The sequence below is a fragment of the Schistocerca americana genome, chromosome 1 (assembly GCF_021461395.2).
Source record: "Schistocerca americana isolate TAMUIC-IGC-003095 chromosome 1, iqSchAmer2.1, whole genome shotgun sequence".
Lineage (NCBI taxonomy): Eukaryota > Metazoa > Arthropoda > Insecta > Orthoptera > Acrididae > Schistocerca > Schistocerca americana.
Genome location: NC_060119.1, coordinates 1,146,840,933 through 1,146,860,879, shown reverse-complemented (window position 1 = coordinate 1,146,860,879; position 19,947 = coordinate 1,146,840,933). Strand labels below are relative to the sequence as shown.

The following is a 19,947-nucleotide window of genomic DNA, read 5'->3' as shown; positions in this document are numbered from 1 at the left end:
TGCTGAGACTCTATGGAATGATTTTCACCTCACACTTGTTGGCACCCTACAGTCTAACAGACGACACATACCTGAAGAGCTGAAGACTACAACTGGCCGCAGTTTACACTCTTCCATCTTTGCTTATACTGACCCTCAGACACAGAGGCCACCAGTTACTCTTGCATCAACGCTAGTCCGTGAGAAGCCAAAACGACTGCTTTTGATGCTTTCAACTTATCACTCAGAAGGGGTGTTGAATGAAGACTCAAAAAAGACTAACATAAATCTTTTTTATAATTCTACAAAGGGAGGCGTGGACACCATAGACCAGATGGCAAGACACTACAGCACAAAGAGAGGAACAAGAAGATGGCCTTTGTCCCTCTTCTACACACTCATTGACATAGCAGCAATAAATGCATATTCACTCTTCCTCCTCAACTTTCCGAATTGGAAAAAGAATTTGCTAAACCGCAGAAGAGTTTTTATCACTAACTTAGGTCTCGAACTAATAAGATCTCAAGTAGATAAACGGGCACAAAATTTGTATGGACTTCAGAAGCCAGTAATAATGGCAATGGAAAGCATCACACAACGGAAGCTCAGCTGCTCTGTAGAACCATCATCCTCAACAGCAGAACCAGGAACACGTGGACGGTGCCACCTATGCTGCCAAGAAGCTGCATCTAAAAAGATCAAGTACAACAAGCTGGGAAAGTCAACTGTTACCTGCTCTCAGTGCCACAAACACGTCTGTGGGACACACTGCAGGAAGACAGTGTTGTGTGAAAAATGCGTTGCAGAATGAGACAGTAAATTTTGTTTGCTTCATGTAGTGTATCGAATTAAAAAAGTCGTTTTTATAAGAAAACACTATTTTGAAACATTATTCCAAAAAATATATAAACTGAATCTCGTGATTTGTTCATTTTATTCCTATTATAATAACATCTTTTATTATCCAGTATACAAAAACAATGTCTAAGCATTTTGAATTGTTATTAGAGGTATCAGAAGTAAATAAACCTGATTTATGATAAAATAAATTGTGGTATTCTTTATGGGCCTTTGAGGCCCCCCCGTTGGTATTACATGTAACAAAAAATACGTTGGTAATGCTAAGGTTAATCTGACAGGAAGTTTCATATCAGTGCACACTCCGCTACAGAGTGAAAATCTCATTCTGCAAGATTACAACAGATGAATAAAAAGTTCGTACCGCCCTTATGGAGCTCTAATTGGGTGGGAGCCAATTCTGAGGGAAATAGGGAAGACATTGCTTAATCATGAGGGAGGACGGGAGTCTACTGCAAAGGACTGCATATGTGGCACGTCTTACCAAAGTATCACCAGCGTGTGTTGTGCAGACCAGACCCTGTTCGCGCGCAGTTTCAGCGATAGCGGTAGCCGTGGGCAACCTTTCGCGATGCGACCGGATTCCTAGCGTGATGATTCTTGCACACCTGGCTCCAAGTTGGCGGCAGAAATCAGCACCAATCTTCACGGTCCAAAAGTAAAAGGACACCGACTAGAGCCTGCGTCAGACTGGAGTGGAGAGCATGTTTCCGTCTGTTTTATTGCCTGTGTGGTGAACCTCCACTAGAAAAACATAGTCCCTGCAACCAGCCTTACAGGGCAGTCTGCGCTGACTTATCCTACTGTTTATTACGCTGTGGGGTCCGGGCGACTTCCAGGCTCTTAAATTGTCCATTCTGAAGTGACTCCACTCAAACTCATCAAGGAAAAAGCTCTTCCTCCGTTCCACCGTGACCACGAAGCCAATTTGACGTCAAAATTTCTGTTTTCTTTCAATAGTGCGCGCCATCTTGGGACAATTTTTTTCAATTATCCTCTAACCTTATCATCCGATAGTCCTATATTTCAGTAACGCATCAGTAGATCCAGGATCCCAAACAAAACTGATTTTTAGGAGAAATTTGCATATGAGCTTGTAATGTTGTAACTTTAATTTTCTTAGCTGCTGTGTAATGTTGTAACTTTAATTTGGTATGCTGATATCGGTGCTAATTGACAATGAAAGTGGGTTAAAAGCCGTGATCTGTCTGGGGACGTTAACCGTGGATTACTGGGCAACTGTTTCATCAGATATTTAGTCTAGGTTTACCAAGCAGACTAACATTAATGATAATCTTTTAATAGTCATACAAAACCGGTAATATATATATACAAAAAGAGAATTTAAATAAAAAGAAAGAAATCAGTTTATATTTGGAAATTTATTTTATGATTGTTCATTGAAATTTCAGCATATTATACGTGAGTTATAACTGAGCTGGTGCCTTATTTACGATTGAAAAATGTGAGATTGTAATCTTACGGAACACATAAAATATGGAGCCAAGATTGGGAGACTGCATACGACACTGCATTCATAAAATAACTCACGAAGAACATTGAAACATAAGCAAGAAGAAATTAACCACAACCAACAGATTCAGTTTTTTACCCAAAGAAATTACGTTCATACCACAATCCTGTCCGTCATGTAATTACCACACACTGGTATACTAAATTCATATTAACTCTTTGTGAAGTCGTCGCAAAAAGAATAGCTGAGAGCTACTTTGATGATTACACCACATGCTCCACGTGGTCAACTTGGTTTACACAAAGCGAACAACTCCACAATAATTTTGATAATTAAAATACATTAGATCGAAAAGCAATTGACAAAAGCAAAACCTTGAACTGGTTACTAACGTCTTACTATTAACCTGATGGGTCAAACAGTTATATAAGCACGTGGTAGTGGTCTCGCAAAGTACACCCCACGTGGGCTGAACATAAAGAAAAGTTGCTATATTGAAAATATAGTCAAGACGAGACGTTATAATCACACAAGCATTCGCATTTAAGATTGATCTTAGTTAGAGTTACTGATCAACACGTAGTTCCACTTTACTCACAAAGTAGTAACAAAGCAACTACCGGAAACTAATCTGAACTTCACACGAGAATAATACTGCGCTGCAATTTAAGATAACATCGGATATTTTAGACCTAAACCCGAAATAAGAGTGATTAAATTTTCAGTTAGGCTGAACTTAAGAAATCCATTGTCCTACGGGCTTAACAGACACGCGCTTAGCCGGAGATCTTAGCACTTCAGACGCTCGCCACGGCCACACTGCAACTGCCTACAGCCGAGCGTGCTTCCTGAGGGTGGCTCACAAAGACCAACGGAAGTGGCCAGAGGGGCAGCTTCCTATACCAACATGACAACGGACGGACAGGACCATACTAAGGATAGAAACCTCTTTGCTTTTAGGAAGCGTAGCTACCTGTTCCGACGTTGGTCCTACTGTTCTCTAGCAGACAGCCTTGTCTGCTACCCTCAAGCATGCAACTAGAAATACATATGCTCATTCATCCTCTCACACAAAAGGGAAGGGGGATGACAGTATCTTATCATATACAGTATATAAAAGAAAGCGGATGTAGGTTCCGTATGAAACTGTGTGACATGAATTACATATAAGAATTACATATAAACTGTGCTTTAAAGTGTAGTAGTGTGACAGATCGTTCTTGTTTATGTGTAAAAGTAAAACGTTCCACTGCTCAGTCTCCTCCCAGATAGTCAGAAACGCCACAGTACATTTAGAAGAGGAATTTATTCCATAAATGGCAACAGATTTAAGAAATTAAACATGAAAGGAATCCAACAGAGACCTTTCAAGCTTTTCCAACTTTTTTGACATGCACATAATCGGCCCACGATAACGGCCAATGGGTTCTAAAGTCTAAAAGTTAACGGCAGACTTGTGGCCGTCCCTCTCTCTGTGCGCTCATTACTCGCCTTTTACTTCGTCGTGCTAACCAACCCCTATACCCATAGGAAGTTCTCTCCACCTTTTCCTTCCGTAACAATACATCTCTACATTCAAAAGGACGAACACTTTTTTACACGTAGACCAAACATAAAAATGTTTCATTATTACTGCAAATAGACAAAAAATATATAGATTCGTGAACAGACAATAATAATACGGCATGAATTACGAGGTCTGTGGAAAAAATTAGGGAACTTTGTCCACAAATTTTTTCTACGCTTAGCTTTGTTTATTCTGCATGGTCTTCGAAATATTCTCCTCCACCATTGATACACCGCTCCCAACACCTTTTACACTTCTCGTTTTATATCGTCTATCGTTACAAATCTTCGGCCTTTCAACGGGGTTTTCAACTTCGGAAATAAAGAAAGTCCGCAGGAGACAGATCTGGCGAGTACGGAGGATGAGACAGCGCAGTGATTTCATATTTTGCAGTCACGCAGCAACAGGGATGAATGTGCGGGTGCGTTATCGTGATGAAAGTGCCATGAATTGACTCGCCACATTTCAGGCCGTTTCCTTCTCACATTTTCTCGCAGGCGTCGCAAAACGTCCTTGCGACACAATTTCGTTGATTTTCCTGACATCAGCGTCGTCGGTAGATGTCGAAAGGCGTCCTGAACGAATGTGATCTCTAACTTACTTCCGACCCTTTTTAAACCGTGTGAACCATTCGTAAAACCAAGTACGGCTTAAGCACCCATCACCGTATGCTTCCTGTATCATTTCGTGCGTGTCTGTAAAGATTTTCTTGAATTCCACGCAAAATTCAATGCAGACGCCTTGTTCCTCTAACTCTGCCTTCTCGAAGTTCACAAACTGTGCGACACAGTGTTCTCCTCCATACAGCACTGAATAATAACTAACAGACATACAACAATGAAACTTCCGGCAGTTACACATTAAACACAGGCGTGTGCAGGGATGCCAACAGCATTTTGCTCCAACACACCACCGTGAAATTACGAATGTTTTGGGATTTTCCGTGCAGACCTTGTATATCAATGGCACGAAGTGTTGGTATTCCACTTGTAACGTCTCCTTTGAAAAATTATAAATGACTGTGGTAGTAAACTTCTACGTTATCTGATTTTCAAACAGCTGAACAAAACTGAACGTACTCAGACATTTCTCTCTTTACTTATTCTGATCATCACTAAACTGACACACAATATTTTTATCGCAACGCAATCTGACTTTCAATAATTCCCAACAAAAAATGGCCCTAACAATAACCTATACTTTTCATGAATCACTTACCTCACAAAAATCTTCGTTACTCGAACTGCTGCAGTACAGCGAGCGCCAATACTGCCAGGTAAATAAAAGATTCTAACTACTAAAGGCACTAACTACTGACAGGCATAGTTAGCAAATGAAAGATTTAGAGAACAAACAATGTATTTACCTTAATAGTGCTCAATAGTCATTATATATATATATATATATATATATATATATATATATATATATATATATATATATATATATATACATATACAGGGTGTTTCAAAAATGACCGGTATATTTGAAACGGCAATAAAAACTAAACGAGCAGCGATAGAAATACATCGTTTGTTGCAATATGCTTGGAACAACAGTACATTTTCAGGCAGACAAACTTTCGAAATTACAGTAGTTACAATTTTCAACAACAGATGGCGCTGCAAGTGGTGTGAAAGATATAGAAGACAATGCAGTCTGTGGGTGCGCCATTCTGTACGTCGTCTTTCTGCTGTAAGCGTGTGCTGTTCACAACGTGCAAGTGTGCTGTAGACAACATGGTTTATTCCTTAGAACAGAGGATTTTTCTGGTGTTGGAATTCCACCGCCTAGAACACAGTGTTGTTGCAACAAGGCGAAGTTTTCAACGGAGGTTTAATGTAACCAAAGGACCGAAAAGCGATACCATAAAGGATCTGTTTGAAAAATTTCAACGGACTGGGAACGTGACGGATGAACGTGCTGGAAAGGTAGGGCGACCGCATACGGCAACCACAGAGGGCAACGCGCAGCTAGTGCAGCAGGTGATCCAACAGCGGCCTCGGGTTTACGTTCGCCGTGTTGCAGCTGCGGTCCAAATGACGCCAACGTCCACGTATCGTCTCATGCGCCAGAGTTTACACCTCTATCCATACAAAATTCAAACGCGGCAACCCCTCAGCGCCATTACCATTGCTGCACGAGAGACATTCGCTAACGATATAGTGCACAGGATTGATGACGGCGATATGCATGTGGGCAGCATTTGGTTTACTGACGAAGCTTATTTTTACCTGGACGGCTTCGTCAATAAACAGAACTGGCGCATATGGGGAACCGAAAAGCCCCATGTTGCAGTCCCATCGTCCCTGCATCCTCAAAAAGTACTAGTCTGGGCCGCCATTTCTTCCAAAGGAATCATTGGCCCATTTTTCAGATCCGAAACGATTACTGCATCACGCTATCTGGACATTCTTCGTGAATTTGTGGCGGTACAAACTGCCTTAGACGACACTGCGAACACCTCGTGGTTTATGCAAGATGGTGCCCGGCCACATCGCACGGCCGACGTCTTTAATTTCCTGAATGAATATTTCGATGATCGTGTGATTGCTTTGGGCTATCCTAAACATACAGGAGGCGGCGTGGATTGGCCTCCCTATTCGCCAGACATGAACCCCTGTGACTTCTTTCTGTGGGGACACTTGAAAGACCAGGTGTACCGCCAGAATCCAGAAACAATTGAACAGCTGAAGCAGTACATCTCATCTGCATGTGAAGCCATTCCGCCAGACACGTTGTCAAAGTTTTCGGGTAATTTCATTCAGAGACTACGCCATATTAATGCTACGCATGGTGGATATGTGGAAAATATCGTACTATAGAGTTTCCCAGACCGCAGCGCCATCTGTTGTTGAAAATTGTAACTACTGTAATTTCGAAAGTTTGTCTGCCTGAAAATGTACTGTTGTCCCAAGCATATTGCAACAAACGGTGTATTTCTATCGCTGCTCGTTTAGTTTTTATTGCCGTTTCAAATATACTGGTCATTTTTGAAACACCCTGTATATATATCCATGTTTACAAATCTCCTTTTTCTCGCGTACACAAGTCCGGGTCGTCCGCTTATAGCAAACTCTCAAAACTGTGGCATCTCTCTCTCCACATCCACCACTGCTGGCGGCTCACTTCTAACTGCACAACGCTACGCGCTGTTCCCATCCAACTGCCCAACACTGCAATAGCGAATATTCCAACAATGCCAACCAGCCACAGACTGCACACAGCACAGTTAGTGATTTTCATACAGAGCGCTACGTGACGTTACCAACATAAAAACCTAAACAGCCTACTTACACACTCTCACTGATCACCTTCATAATTTCGAAGGCACTAATTGTTTTCGTCTCCCGTATAGTAAAAATGAACTGAGAACAAGCTCCTTCATACTACAGTGGCTTTCCCAGTGGCTGAAATCTGTTTGTACATTATTTTTATATGAAGATCGTCTCTGAATTTCGGTATTGCCTCATATGTTTTTAACCTTTTGTTAGTGAAGCGTCTACAGTAATTTTTTTTTTAATTCGACGAGAGTAAGATGTGTGGTGTAACATTTGCAACACATTGTATTATGAGAGTATTTAAGACAAGGTAATGACGTTAAAACAAGTCTGTTGTGGTCAATGGATATTATATTGAGAAATAGATTTGTCTTTCGGCTTTTACCACATTGCGGTGGAATACGCTGATCCACAGCTCCAGTCTTCAGTGTATAACGGTAAAAGTTCATCAACGCATCTATTAAATGGGTTTATGTTAACCGGTTGCAGAGCATTGTAACTCCATTTGCAATGGAAACGATTGGGTCCGAATTCTGAAAATAGTGTGGTCCCCAGGTCAGAGCAATATTCCATTGGCAATCATCAAGAGGAGCACTGGCTATATTTCGATTTTCCGAAAACAGGCATTTTATAAAAACATATAAATTAACTTGGCAGTACTTGTGACAGCCATGTGAATAATACAGGATGTCAAATTAAAGACCTTTCAGCCGTCAACTTCCCAAACTTACTTTATTTGGCTACCAGTTTCGGCGATTTACTACACTATCTTCAGGCCCATGACCGACGTGTAGTAAGATTCCACCTCGGAAATTCGATTAGATTAAATTAGTACTTGTTCCGTAGATCATGAATACGACACTTCGTAATGATGTGGAACGTGTCAGGTTAAGAAAAGGTGTCTAGACAAGATATTACATTACACAAAATATTACATGACTTTTTTATGGAGGTTGGGGAAATTACCCACCTACTATACCCAAAAATTCATCTAATGAGTAGAAGGAGTTGCCATTAAGAAATTATTTTAATTTCCTTTTAAATGCTGTATGGCTATCTGTCAGACTTTTGATGCTATTAGGTAAGTGACTAAAGACTTTCGTGGCAGCATAATTTACCCCCTTCTGAGCTAAAGTTAGATTTAACCTTGAGTAGTGAAGATCATCCTTTCTCCTAGTGGTGTATCCATGTACACTGCTATTACTTTTGAATTCGTTCGGATTGTTAATAACAAATTTCATAAGTGAATATATATATTGTGAGGCTACTGTGAAGATCTCTAGCTCTTTAAATAAGTGTCTGCAGGATGATCACGTATGAGCTCCAGCAATTATTCTGATTATACAATTTTTTGCAATGAACACTCTTTTACTCAATGATGAGGTACCCCAGAATATGATGCCATACGAAAGCAGAGAATGAAAGTAGGCGTGGTAAGCTAATGTACTGAGATGTATATCGCCAAAATTTGCAATGACCCTAATAGCATAACTAGCTGAACTCAAACGTTTCAGCAGATTTTCAGCGTGTTTTTTCCAGTTTAACCCCTCATCAATGCATACACATAGGAATTTTGAATATTCTACCTTAGCTGCCGATTTCTGACCGAAGTCTATATTTATTAATGGTGTGGAACTGTATGTACTGTGTTTTGTGAAAGTTTATGAGAGCCCATTTGCAGAGAACCACTTAATAAATTTCTGAAAAACATCGTTTACAATTTCACCAGTTACTTCTTGTCTGTTGGGTGTGATAGCTATACTTGTACCATCGGCAAAAAGTACCAGCTTTGCATCTAAGTGAATATAGGATGGAAAGTCATTAATATATATTAAGAACAGCAGAGGGACCAATACCGAACGCTGGGGCACCCCATTCTTGATTGTTTCCCAGTTTGAAAAATCACCAGTTTTTTGCTTATTTCAACATTCTGCACTCTTCCATTTGGGTGTGATTTAAACCATTTGAGCGCTGTCCCATTCATACCACAGTACTTGAGCTTATCTAGAAGTATTCTACATCTACATCTACATGATTACTCTGCAATTCACATTTAAGTGCTTGGCAGAGTGTTCATCGAACCACAATCATACTATCTCTCTACCACTCCACTCCCAAACAGCGCGCGGTAAAAAACGGACATCTAAACCTTTTTGTTCGAGCTCTGATTTCTCTTATTTTATTTTGATGATCATTCCTACCTATGTAGGTTGGGCTCAACAAAATATTTTCGCATTCGGAAGAAAAAGTTGGTGACTGAAATTTCGTAAATAGATCTCGCAGCGATGAAAAACGTCTTTGCTTTATTGACTTCCATCCCAATTCGCGTATCATATCTGCCACACTCTCTCCCCTATTACGTGATAATACAAAACGGACTGCCCTTTTTTGCACCCTTTCGATATCCTCCGTCAATCCCACCTGGTAAGGATCCCACACCGCGCAGCAATATTCTAACAGAGGAGGAAAGAGTGTAGTGTAAGCTGTCTCTTTAGTGGACTTGTTCCATCTTCTAAGTGTCCTGCCAATGAAACGCAACTTTTGGCACGCCTTCCCCACAATATTATCTATGTGGTCTTTCCAACTGAAGTTGTTCGTAATTTTAACACCCAGCTACTTAGTTGAATTGACAGCCTTGAGAATTGTACTATATATCGAGTAATCGAATTCCAACGGATTTCTTTTGGAACTCATGTGGATCACCTCACACTTTTCGTTATTTAGCGTCAACTGCCACCTGCCACACCATACAGCAATCTTTTCGAAATCGCTTTGCAACTGATACCGGTCTTCGGATGACCTTACTAGACGGTAAATTACAGTATCATCTGCGAACAACCTAAGAGAACTGCTCAGATTGTCACCCAGGTCATTTATGTAGATCAGGAACAGCAGAGGTCCCAGGACGCTTCCCTGGGGAACACCTGATATCACTTCAGTTTTACTCGATGATTTGCTGTCTATTACTACGAACTGCGACCTTTCTGACAGGAAATCACGAATCCAGTCGCACAACTGAGACGATACCCCATAGGCCCGCAGCTTGATTAGAAGTCGCTTGTGAGAAACTGTGTCAAAAGCTTTCCGGAAATCTAGAAATACGGAATCAACTTGAGATCCCCTGTCGATAGCGGCCATTACTTCGTGCGATTAAGAGCTAGCTGCATTGCACAAGAACGATGTTTTCTGAAACCATGCGGATTACGTATCAATAGATCGTTCCCTTCGAGCTGATTCACAATGTTTGTATACCATTCCATGATCTACATCGGTTCTGGTCAAATAAGGGGCCAGCATTCAAATACTGATATCTGTAGATTTCTGCTTGCTATAGGCATCACTTCAACCTTCAACTGCCGAATAACGTGAATAATATTTTGGGCAGAGATGTTAGCCGGCCTCTGTGGCCGAGCGGTTCTAGGCGTTTCAGTCCGAAACCGCGCTGCTGCTACGGTAGAAGGTTCGAATCCTGCCTCGGGTATGGATGTGTGTGATGTCCTTAGGTTAGTTAGGTTTAAGTAGTTTTACGTCTAGGGAACTGATGACCTCCGATGTTAAGTCCCATAGTGCCTAGAGCCATTTGAACCATTTGATTTGGTAGAGACGTTAAAGGCGTCGTGAACGTGTTGCAGGACGAGGGCTGGAAGCTGAACCGCACCAACTACTACCAGGAGGGCTGGCTGGCCACGGGCAACGTGCGCGGCATAGTGGGCGTGACGTTCACCACCTCCCACTGCAAGAAGGCCGGCGACTTCCCGCTACGCACCAACTACAACCTGCGCGGACACCGCTCCGAGGTAGGTGGCAGCCCTCACCTGCTCTTACTCACCGTTATCCCCGGTGTCTGCGAGTCTGGGGTCTAGCAGCGGTGTGTCCTTCACTTCCTTCTGGTGGTCAGAGCACAGTGGGGTAGAAGGACAGAGTTTGGGTGACTTCTTTAAGCCATCCTCAGACGGGACGCTTTAAGCACTCTAGACGTGGTTTACATTGTGGTCTGTGCACGTTTAGAAACGATATGGTGTGTCATACGGATGTGCTGCTGATCACGATTCGCAGCCCAGCGCTCTATAGAGACAGTTTTCGGCTGTATTTGGCTCGCAGATCACACAATTTGTTTACTAAAATGGATGGGCGTGAAGTTTCTACGTGAGCTCCACTAAGACTTACGTTTCCTCCCTTGTCCATATAGTAGCCTTGTTGTTCAGTCTGCAGTAAACATAAATGAAATAATAAATATACACAAATGAAGTGCGAGGGTCGCCCGGAAAGTAATGCACCGCATTTTTTTCTTTGACAATTCTTTATTGAACATGATTAGAATTACACACGCCAAAGAATGGTGTTTTATGGACACACGCTATTTTTCCACGTAATCTCCATCTCCATCCTTCCTCCATCACGAAACAATGGTTTGTATGCTATAATGCCTCTTCATCGGACGAGGAAAAAAAATCAAAAATTAGCTACCAATACCCCAAAGATTTACCCCCAAGTCCCAAATTCCCAGAAAAGTGAATAAGCGAACGAAGTTCCATTTATCACTATTATTAGGACAATAAAAGGTAATTAAATCAGGAATCTAAGACTTGACAATTTAGCAATCTACGAAAGAAAGATTAAATTTCAGTAAAATTAAAATCGAAATCATAATTAATCGCAAAATTAGCATAAATTAACATTCGCAAAGTAGAGCCAACGATCCCAAAGAATACTCCGTGTGAGTACCCTTTGGGAATCGTGAGTAATGACTAAGTATAATTCAATGCCTTGTCAGTACGTAACGATAGTTAGCCGAAGCAGTTCATATATTTGAATGCCGTACATGTAGGCGCGCTTAGATTGTTTTTGAGATTGAATAATTGCGATCTATTATGACGCAGTAATACGACCTTCTGACTTCAGATATCACAGCATTAGAATTCGAACGGAGGACTTTTACCTACTAGAATAAAGTGAACTTTTAACTAGATAATTGAACTAAACATTACTTAGACAGTGATTTAGGCAACAAACGCCGATAGACACTTTTCATTCATAATAGCCATTGGTTTATGGAACTTCAGTGATAGGTCCGAAGCATATAATTTAAATCCTCCCAACACCTGGGAAAGTTTTCTTCTCAAGGCTCGGTTAGGAAGTGACTGATATTGTGCAATAAAACACCCTCTCGTGCCAAGTCGTACATTTGTGATTTAAAATTCTATCAAATTATTGACATGAAACTACCGAGTAATAATTACGCGCAGCGATAATATTCGACTGTAGTGCTCGGCGCTTGTGTAGAAGCTTTGACTCAAATAACAAGCCCACTGTTACGATTTCTTAGATACTTGAAATTACGACCAGCTTGTAGGGAATTTGTTGTGGATGTGACTGTATTGGTTTTATCATTAATATTTCATCATTAATCAGTTAAACATCGATTACGAACGATTAATTACGATTCTTGGTGAAGTAAATATCTCACGCACGTCGACATTTCGGTTCAGCACTGTTATTTTGTGTAACGTCGTCTTCGTAACTTGATAACGATCTCAACATTCTACCGACTATCGCCAAATCATCAAGAAGAAGAGGCGTTATAATGCCCTGTCAGTACCAATCATTGTTCACTGTGTGAATCACCTCCTCAAAGTCTCTTCCACGAATGGCATCCTTTAATAGCCCATTTCAGTGCCCCCCCCCCCCCCCCTTCAGCTTGAAAACTTTGCAACAAATCAATACAAATGTTTTGTCTGTGCGATTTGTGATCCACCGCTAGACATCGCGAGACCCATCTTGCACACACTTTTGAATATTCAAGAGTGCGGATAATTGCATCCGCACTTCATTTGATGATTGACAGATGCAGCACCAACTGCCGAGTCGTAATGCGTCTGTCCCCGCGAATGACAACATCAGCTCGCAGCAACATGTGAGGTGTAACAGCCGTGGATGGTCTCCCCGACCGCTGCAAAACGTGGAGCTCCGCCGAACCGCCTTCTGATCACCTCACCCTCCGTGCCCACCGGCTAACTGTACTTCTGTAGACAGCAGATGCTCCACAGACTTTGCACAAGCGTTTGTGAATATTCCCCACAGTTCCTTTCTCTGCAGTGAGAAATTCAATGACGGCACGTTGCTTGTAACGCACATCACCTACTTACGCCATTTTGAAACTGTCCTGCAGCTACGCTATCTGTCGCAAGTGACGGAAACTTGGCGCACTCACTCAGGAGACTTCAAATAATACGTACGTAACGTTTCGCATTCGTAGCATTGTTTTCGGCTGAGAAGAAAGAATGCGGTGCATTACTTTCTGGGCACATCTCGTGCATAAGTATACGCAAATATCCACGAACATAAGACAAAAAGAAAAATTGCAAGTCCAGACAGTAAGGGCATCAACTTCTCAAAGTCCCATTACAATTACCGTGATAGACAATTCACAATAGCTTTCCACGTAAGCTATAAATTATTTCATCAACGTCACTTTTTAGTAAAACCCTAAGGTCAATCTTACTGGATCACTTTTTCTATTCGGTGACCGAATTTATAGAACAGCAGAAATACAAGACTTGTAGCAAGAAATTCCAACATATCCTACTGCAAGTACTGCAACCTCTACAACAGATAAGACTTTACTGCAATATTACTCTTACATTTCCTATACTTCATGTATGTGTGTGTGTGTGTGTGTGTGTGTGTGTGTGTGTGTGTGTGTTTGTGTGTGTGTATGTTTGTAGGACTGCACACGGTCATAAACAAACTTTGTAAAGGAATTGTGTATCTCAGAATGTAGAACTTTTTTTTGCACGAAAAAAGCAAATACTGTATTGCGATCGAATCAGGTAGTGGTGTAGAAAGTAATCTTGCAGTTTGTTGATCACGTTACCTGCGATATCCACAAAATCAGAGAAACTCACTCCTGACAGAGAGCGCTCTTATATTCGCATATATATAACATCGAATATTGCAAAACATACAGTACGTCTATTAAATTAATAAGAAAGTGCCAGAACCTTTTATATAATGAGAAACTAAATAAAAAATATTTGGCTATAGCGGGACGCGAATCAATTAGACATGGTTCTCTTAACGCCACACTTCTGTACACTATACTACGCTGAACTCATCTTACAGTCTTCTGAATCCTTTAATAGCTGATATGTTACTAAATGACGTATAATTGTTAAAAATCGTAACAAGAACAACACATCTTCTATAAGTCTTCAATGTGTCATTGCCTTGAAACGGCATACCCTCATAACGCACAAATTGTAATAGATAAACAACCAAATATGACATAAATTCCTGTTGGTGGGCCATCCATGAAGGTTATGTAAATTCTTGATAATATTGAAACTTCCACTAAAATGTTCAAATGTGTGTGAGATCTTATGGGGCTTAACTGCTAAGGTCATCAGTCCCTAACCTTACACACTAATTAACCTAAATTATCCTAAGGACAAACACACACACCATGCCCGAGGGAGGACTCTAACCTCCGCCGGGACCAGCCGCACAGGCCATGACTGCAACGCCTGAGATCGCTCGGCTAATCCCGCGCGGCGAAACTTCCACTACAGGGTACAAAATTTTTATTACTGAAGTCTTGTACACCCCATTTCGGGGTCTCAGCCTCATCTTCAGGTACAGCTATAAATTAAAAACGAAACCATAAAGCGGCAATATGTTCCGTCTAGCAACGAAAAGGAGAGACTGGGTAATTTAACTACACGCTGCACCAAAGTAAAGGCGGCTTGAGGACCGATCCACACGAGCAAAGGAGAAACTCATATACAGTTCAAACCAACGAAAATATTAATAAGCAACTGAAAGTAACGGCACATGCACGAAAGATGAAAGCTCCACGATGACGTCTTGGGTGGTGTTCTAACTGGTATTTATGATTCTACATGTTTTAATATTGATGTAGTGCGCTATTAGCATAGTATGTACTTTTGTCGATGTTTACATTTTTAATGTTTCTGGCCTGTGTTTTTAATGTCACAATTGCTTCTGTGCTTTTATTACAGTAGTTGTTTATTTGCGTCTAGCGCAGTGCGCTGGTCTGACATTATAAGTGACCTGTGTTTGTTGATTTTATTGGTTTTACCTCAGGCTTTTTAAACTTTTTCTACTTACTTTGGACTTGGTTCACTGAGTTTTTTACGCGTCGTTCATCTCTCGTACATGTGCCGTTACTTCCTGTTGCTTATTAATACTTCCATCACTTTGAACTTTACCTCCATTTCTCTTTTGCTCGGGTGGGGCGGTCCTCACATCGTGTTTACTTTAGTGCGGCTTCTAGCCACGTTACTCTGTCCCTGATCCGTTGATAAGACGGGACACGTTGATGTTTTCTACGAGTAACTGATGTGTGGCAGATTTTGTCATTCAGTTCCTTAGTTACGAACACTTGAATAGTGTTTTGTCTGTTACAATTATGTCAGTTTAGGTAATGTGTGTCAGTGAGAGCACTGTGCAAAGTTGGTATCGTTTGGCCTTCCGTAAGAGTTTCTGTTCATGTCTCACTTTCAGCCTTACATCGTACCTCCCAGCCTTTCGAATAGTCTAATACGGCTTTATCTGCGTTTATTTATACACTTGCAGCATATGGTTGACTTAAGTCAGGTATATTTGAAAGTTGGTTTTAGCGTGGTTGCTGTTCTGTACTCCCACTGATCAGCCATGCTCGGCAGATGTACTGCCTTTTGACTTAAATTAGATCTGTACACTTTGTACTAATTTTAAGGTATGTTCATTGTTGACTGTAACTGCTTTTGTACTACTGGTAGGCTTTCATGGGTCTGATTGTTCAGACATATGGTTTCATTTTTAATTTATAGCTGCACCTGAAGATGGGGCTGAGACCCAGATAATTTCGGGTTTCGAAAAGGTTGTTTTTATTGCGCAGAACTTGACACACAGTTAGTTCTGTTAAAACTTTGAAAGCCAACTGCTACCTGTTGACCTTGACGTGAGTTCATAACTGATATGACTCCGGTATTAATGTCTCCATTATTGTTCAAAGTTTTGGCCCACGAGTAAATATCAACGCAAGCTGACTTCGACTGATGAAATATTAGGTAGCAAGCAGTCTTTCATAGCGCAACGAGTCATATGAAGGGTCCTGTCATATGCGTTAACGTAGGGTAAAGTTATAACCAAGGTGGTCAGTTATTCTAGTGGAACTTAAAAGTGTGAAGACGTCTTGTCTTGGATAAAAAACGGTTGTATGCGGATGCAAACCACATCTTGTATTGCCAGCACCTGATAAGAGGAAGCATGAACACAGTAATTAATCTAAATGTCTTCAGAACTGAAGCACGTGTTTCTAAGTTCTCAACCCTGCAATGCTACCTTATGTTGTAACATGCAAGCAAAGAAAGAGAAAGCTTGTGTGCCAAAGGCAGAAGTTTATCATGAAAGCAGTTCCACTGCGGGCAGAATGTATTCAGCTAATTATGCTCGGTGTAAAGATGAACGTAGACAACCGATAACTTGAGTGTAAATGTTCGTTAGATTTAGAAATATTTAAGTGAGGATAGATCTGAAACTGATAGTCGTTGTTATTCACGAAACAAGCGTAGAACTTGACAAAGATAGGTGCATACATCTTCTTTCGGACCACGGGAAAGTACGCCATCAAATATTGTAAAAACAGAAAAATAAAAAATAAAATAAAATAAAAAAGGAGACCCATATACTCACAAATCCCCGAAGTAATATTACGAAAAAACAATATTAAACCTTCTAAATTGGACAAAGCCTCGATCGGCGCCGAGAAATCTAACCTCGCTAAGGAAACTCAAATCTGTATCAAATCTTTACGCCCAGTCATGTAGCTGATCAGCAGGGCTCCGCTTCCGAGTACGGCGTAAACAGCTGCTCTTACTATGCAACCACTAATGTGACTTCCATAAGAGACCATAACAGCGCTTAGAGAGTATTTAGACCTAGCTAGTGATATTTAATAAGGGAGACGATTACTAACAGACGTCTTTCAACTTCCAGGCTGAGGGGCCATTGTCGGTATAGACAACCCTTACTTTTCGTTTTTGACTGGGAGAGATACTCGGAGGTAAAACGGCAAATTCATCGAAGGGACACTGAATTTATAGAGCTGCATAGATGGCGTCATCGTTTGTCATGTGTGCTGAATGCGTGATTGTCTCTAGCTGGCATCAGATTAACACGTTGACGCCGGAGAGTACCACCGGTGGCTCACCCTAGATCCACCCATCGTGCGGCGTGTAATAACGGTGGCTCACGCTAGATCCTCCCATCGGACGGTTGAATCACTGGTGGCCCACGCTCGTCACTGCTGGTTATGCTACCAGCAATACAGTAGCGTATGATGGATTACCTATCAGTTAGGCGTAACGAACAGCTGCGAATGCCATTTCGTGTGACCATTGAACAAGAGAGCTTTTTGAATAAATGATACAATCATATAACGTTTTATTAATTACACTAGATTGACAGATGTGAAAATTACCGAACAATCAGTTTAATAAGTCACAGCTGCAAAATACTAACGCGAATTCTTTACAGACGAATGGAAAAACTGGTAGAAGCGGACCTCGGGGAAGATCAGTTTGGATTCCGTAGAAATGTTGGAACACGTGAGGCAATACTAACCTTACGACTTATCTTAGAAGAAAGATTAAGAAAAGGCAAACCTACGTTTCTAGCATTTGTAGACTTAGAGAAAGGTTTTGACAATGTTAACTGGAATACTCTCTTTCAAATTCTGAAGGTGGCAGGGGTAAAATACAGGGAGCGAAAGGCTATTTACAATTTGTACAGCAACCAGATGGCAGTTATAAGAGTCGAAGGGCATGAAAGGGAAGCAGTGGTTGGGAAAGGAGTGAGACAGGGTTGTAGCCTCTCCCCGATGTTATTCAATCTGTATATTGAGCAAGCAGTAAAGGAAACAAAAGAAAAATTCGGAGTAGGTATTAAAATTCATGGAGAAGAAGTAAAAACTTTGAGGTTCGCCGATGACATTGTAATTCTGTCAGAGACAGCAAAGGACTTGGAAGAGCTGTTGAACGGAATGGACAGTGTCTTGAAAGGAGGATATAAGATGAACATCAACAAAAGCAAAACGAGGATAATGGAATGTAGTCAAATTAAATCGGGTGATGCTGAGGGAATTAGATTAGGAAATGAGACACTTAAAGTAGTAAAGGAGTTTTGCTATTTAGGGAGTAAAATAACTGAGGATGGTCGAAGTAGTGAGGATATAAAATGTAGACTGGCAATGGCAAGGAAATCGTTTCTGAAGAAGAGAAATTTGTTAACATCGAGTATAGATTTAAGTCTCAGGAAGTCGTTTCTGAAAGTATTTGTATGGAGTGTAGCCATGTATGGAAGTGAAACATGGATGATAACTAGTTTGGACAAGAAGAGAATAGAAGCTTTCGAAATGTGGTGCTACAGAAGAATGCTGAAGATAAGGTGGGTAGATCATGTAACTAATGAGGAGGTATTGAATAGGATTGGGGAGAAGAGAAGTTTGTGGCACAACTTGACTAGATGAAGGGATCGGTTGGTAGGACATGTTTTGAGGCATCAAGGAATCACAAATTTAGCATTGGATGGCAGCGCGGAGGATAAAAATCGTAGAGCGAGACCAAGAGATGAATTCACTAAGGAGATTCAGAAGGATGTAGGTTGCAGTAAGTACTGGGAGATGAAGAAGCTTGCACAGGATAGAGTAGCATGGAGAGCTGCATCAAACCAGTCTCTGAAGACCACAACAACAACAACAGATTAACAAAAAAATATTTCATGTGATCTCTCGACAAACAAGAAAAGTTGGGCGGCTACATGAAGTGAAGCATGAATTCACGTGATCTGTGCTGGAACTAATAGCAGACTTTTATGCTGGGTAGGGTACAATTGTGTCTGCACACAGGCCGGCCGCGGTGGTCTAGTGGTTCTAGGCGCGCAGTCCGGAACCGCGGGACTGCTACGGTCGCAGGTTCGAATCCTGCCTCAGGCATGGATGTGTGTGATGTCCTTAGGTCAGTTAGGTTTAAGTAGTTCTAAGTCCTAGGGGACTGATGACCACAGAAGTTAAGTCCCATAGTGCTCAGAGCCATTTGAACCATTTTGTCCGCACACACAGTGCACCGAACACTCCTAACGATGGGCCTCTGCAGGCGACGACCCATGCATTTGCCAACGTTGACACACGACATCAACAACTACAACTGAAATGGGCACGTGACCATTGACACTGGACGTTGGCGCAGTGGCAGAGCGTTACGTAGTCTGATGAATCCCGATACCTTCTTCATCATGCCGATGGGAGAGCGTGAATCCATCGTCTTCCAGGGGAATAGCTCCTTGACACTTCTACTGAGGGACAGAGACAAGCTGGCGGCGGCACCATTACGCTCTGGGAGACATTCACGAGGGCATACATGAGTCCAGTGGAGCCTGTGCAAGGCACCGTGACGGCCAAAGCTTATCGTAGTCTGGTTGCAGACCATGTACATTCCTTCAGGACGATCATGTTTTCCGATGGCAGTGGCATTTTTCAGCAAGATAATGGACCATGTCACAAGGCCAGGAGAGTGATGGAGTGGTTCGAGGACCATAGTGGTGAGTTCCAATTGATGTGCTGGCCCCCCAACTCGCAAGATCTGAACCTGATCGAATACATGCGGGATTTGATTGAACGTGGCGTCAGAACTCATCGTCCCCTACCCAGAATTTACCGGAATTAGGCGACTTGTGTGCGTGCGGATGTGGTGCCACTCGAGAGACCTACGGTGGCCTCATTGCTTCCA

The 19,947-nt window shown here is 41.6% G+C and overlaps 1 protein-coding gene across 1 annotated transcript in view; it reads left to right on the top strand.

Moving 5' to 3' along the window:
- Positions 1–10,399: 10,399 nt before the first annotated feature.
- The window catches only part of LOC124597374 (tubby-related protein 4), a 500,962-nt gene continuing 491,414 nt past the window's right edge, over positions 10,400–19,947 (top strand). The window contains exons 1-2 of the mRNA XM_047135935.1: positions 10,400–10,405; positions 10,792–10,956. Coding sequence (XP_046991891.1) covers positions 10,400–10,405; positions 10,792–10,956 — 171 coding nt within the window. The remainder of the gene's footprint in view (positions 10,406–10,791; positions 10,957–19,947) is intronic.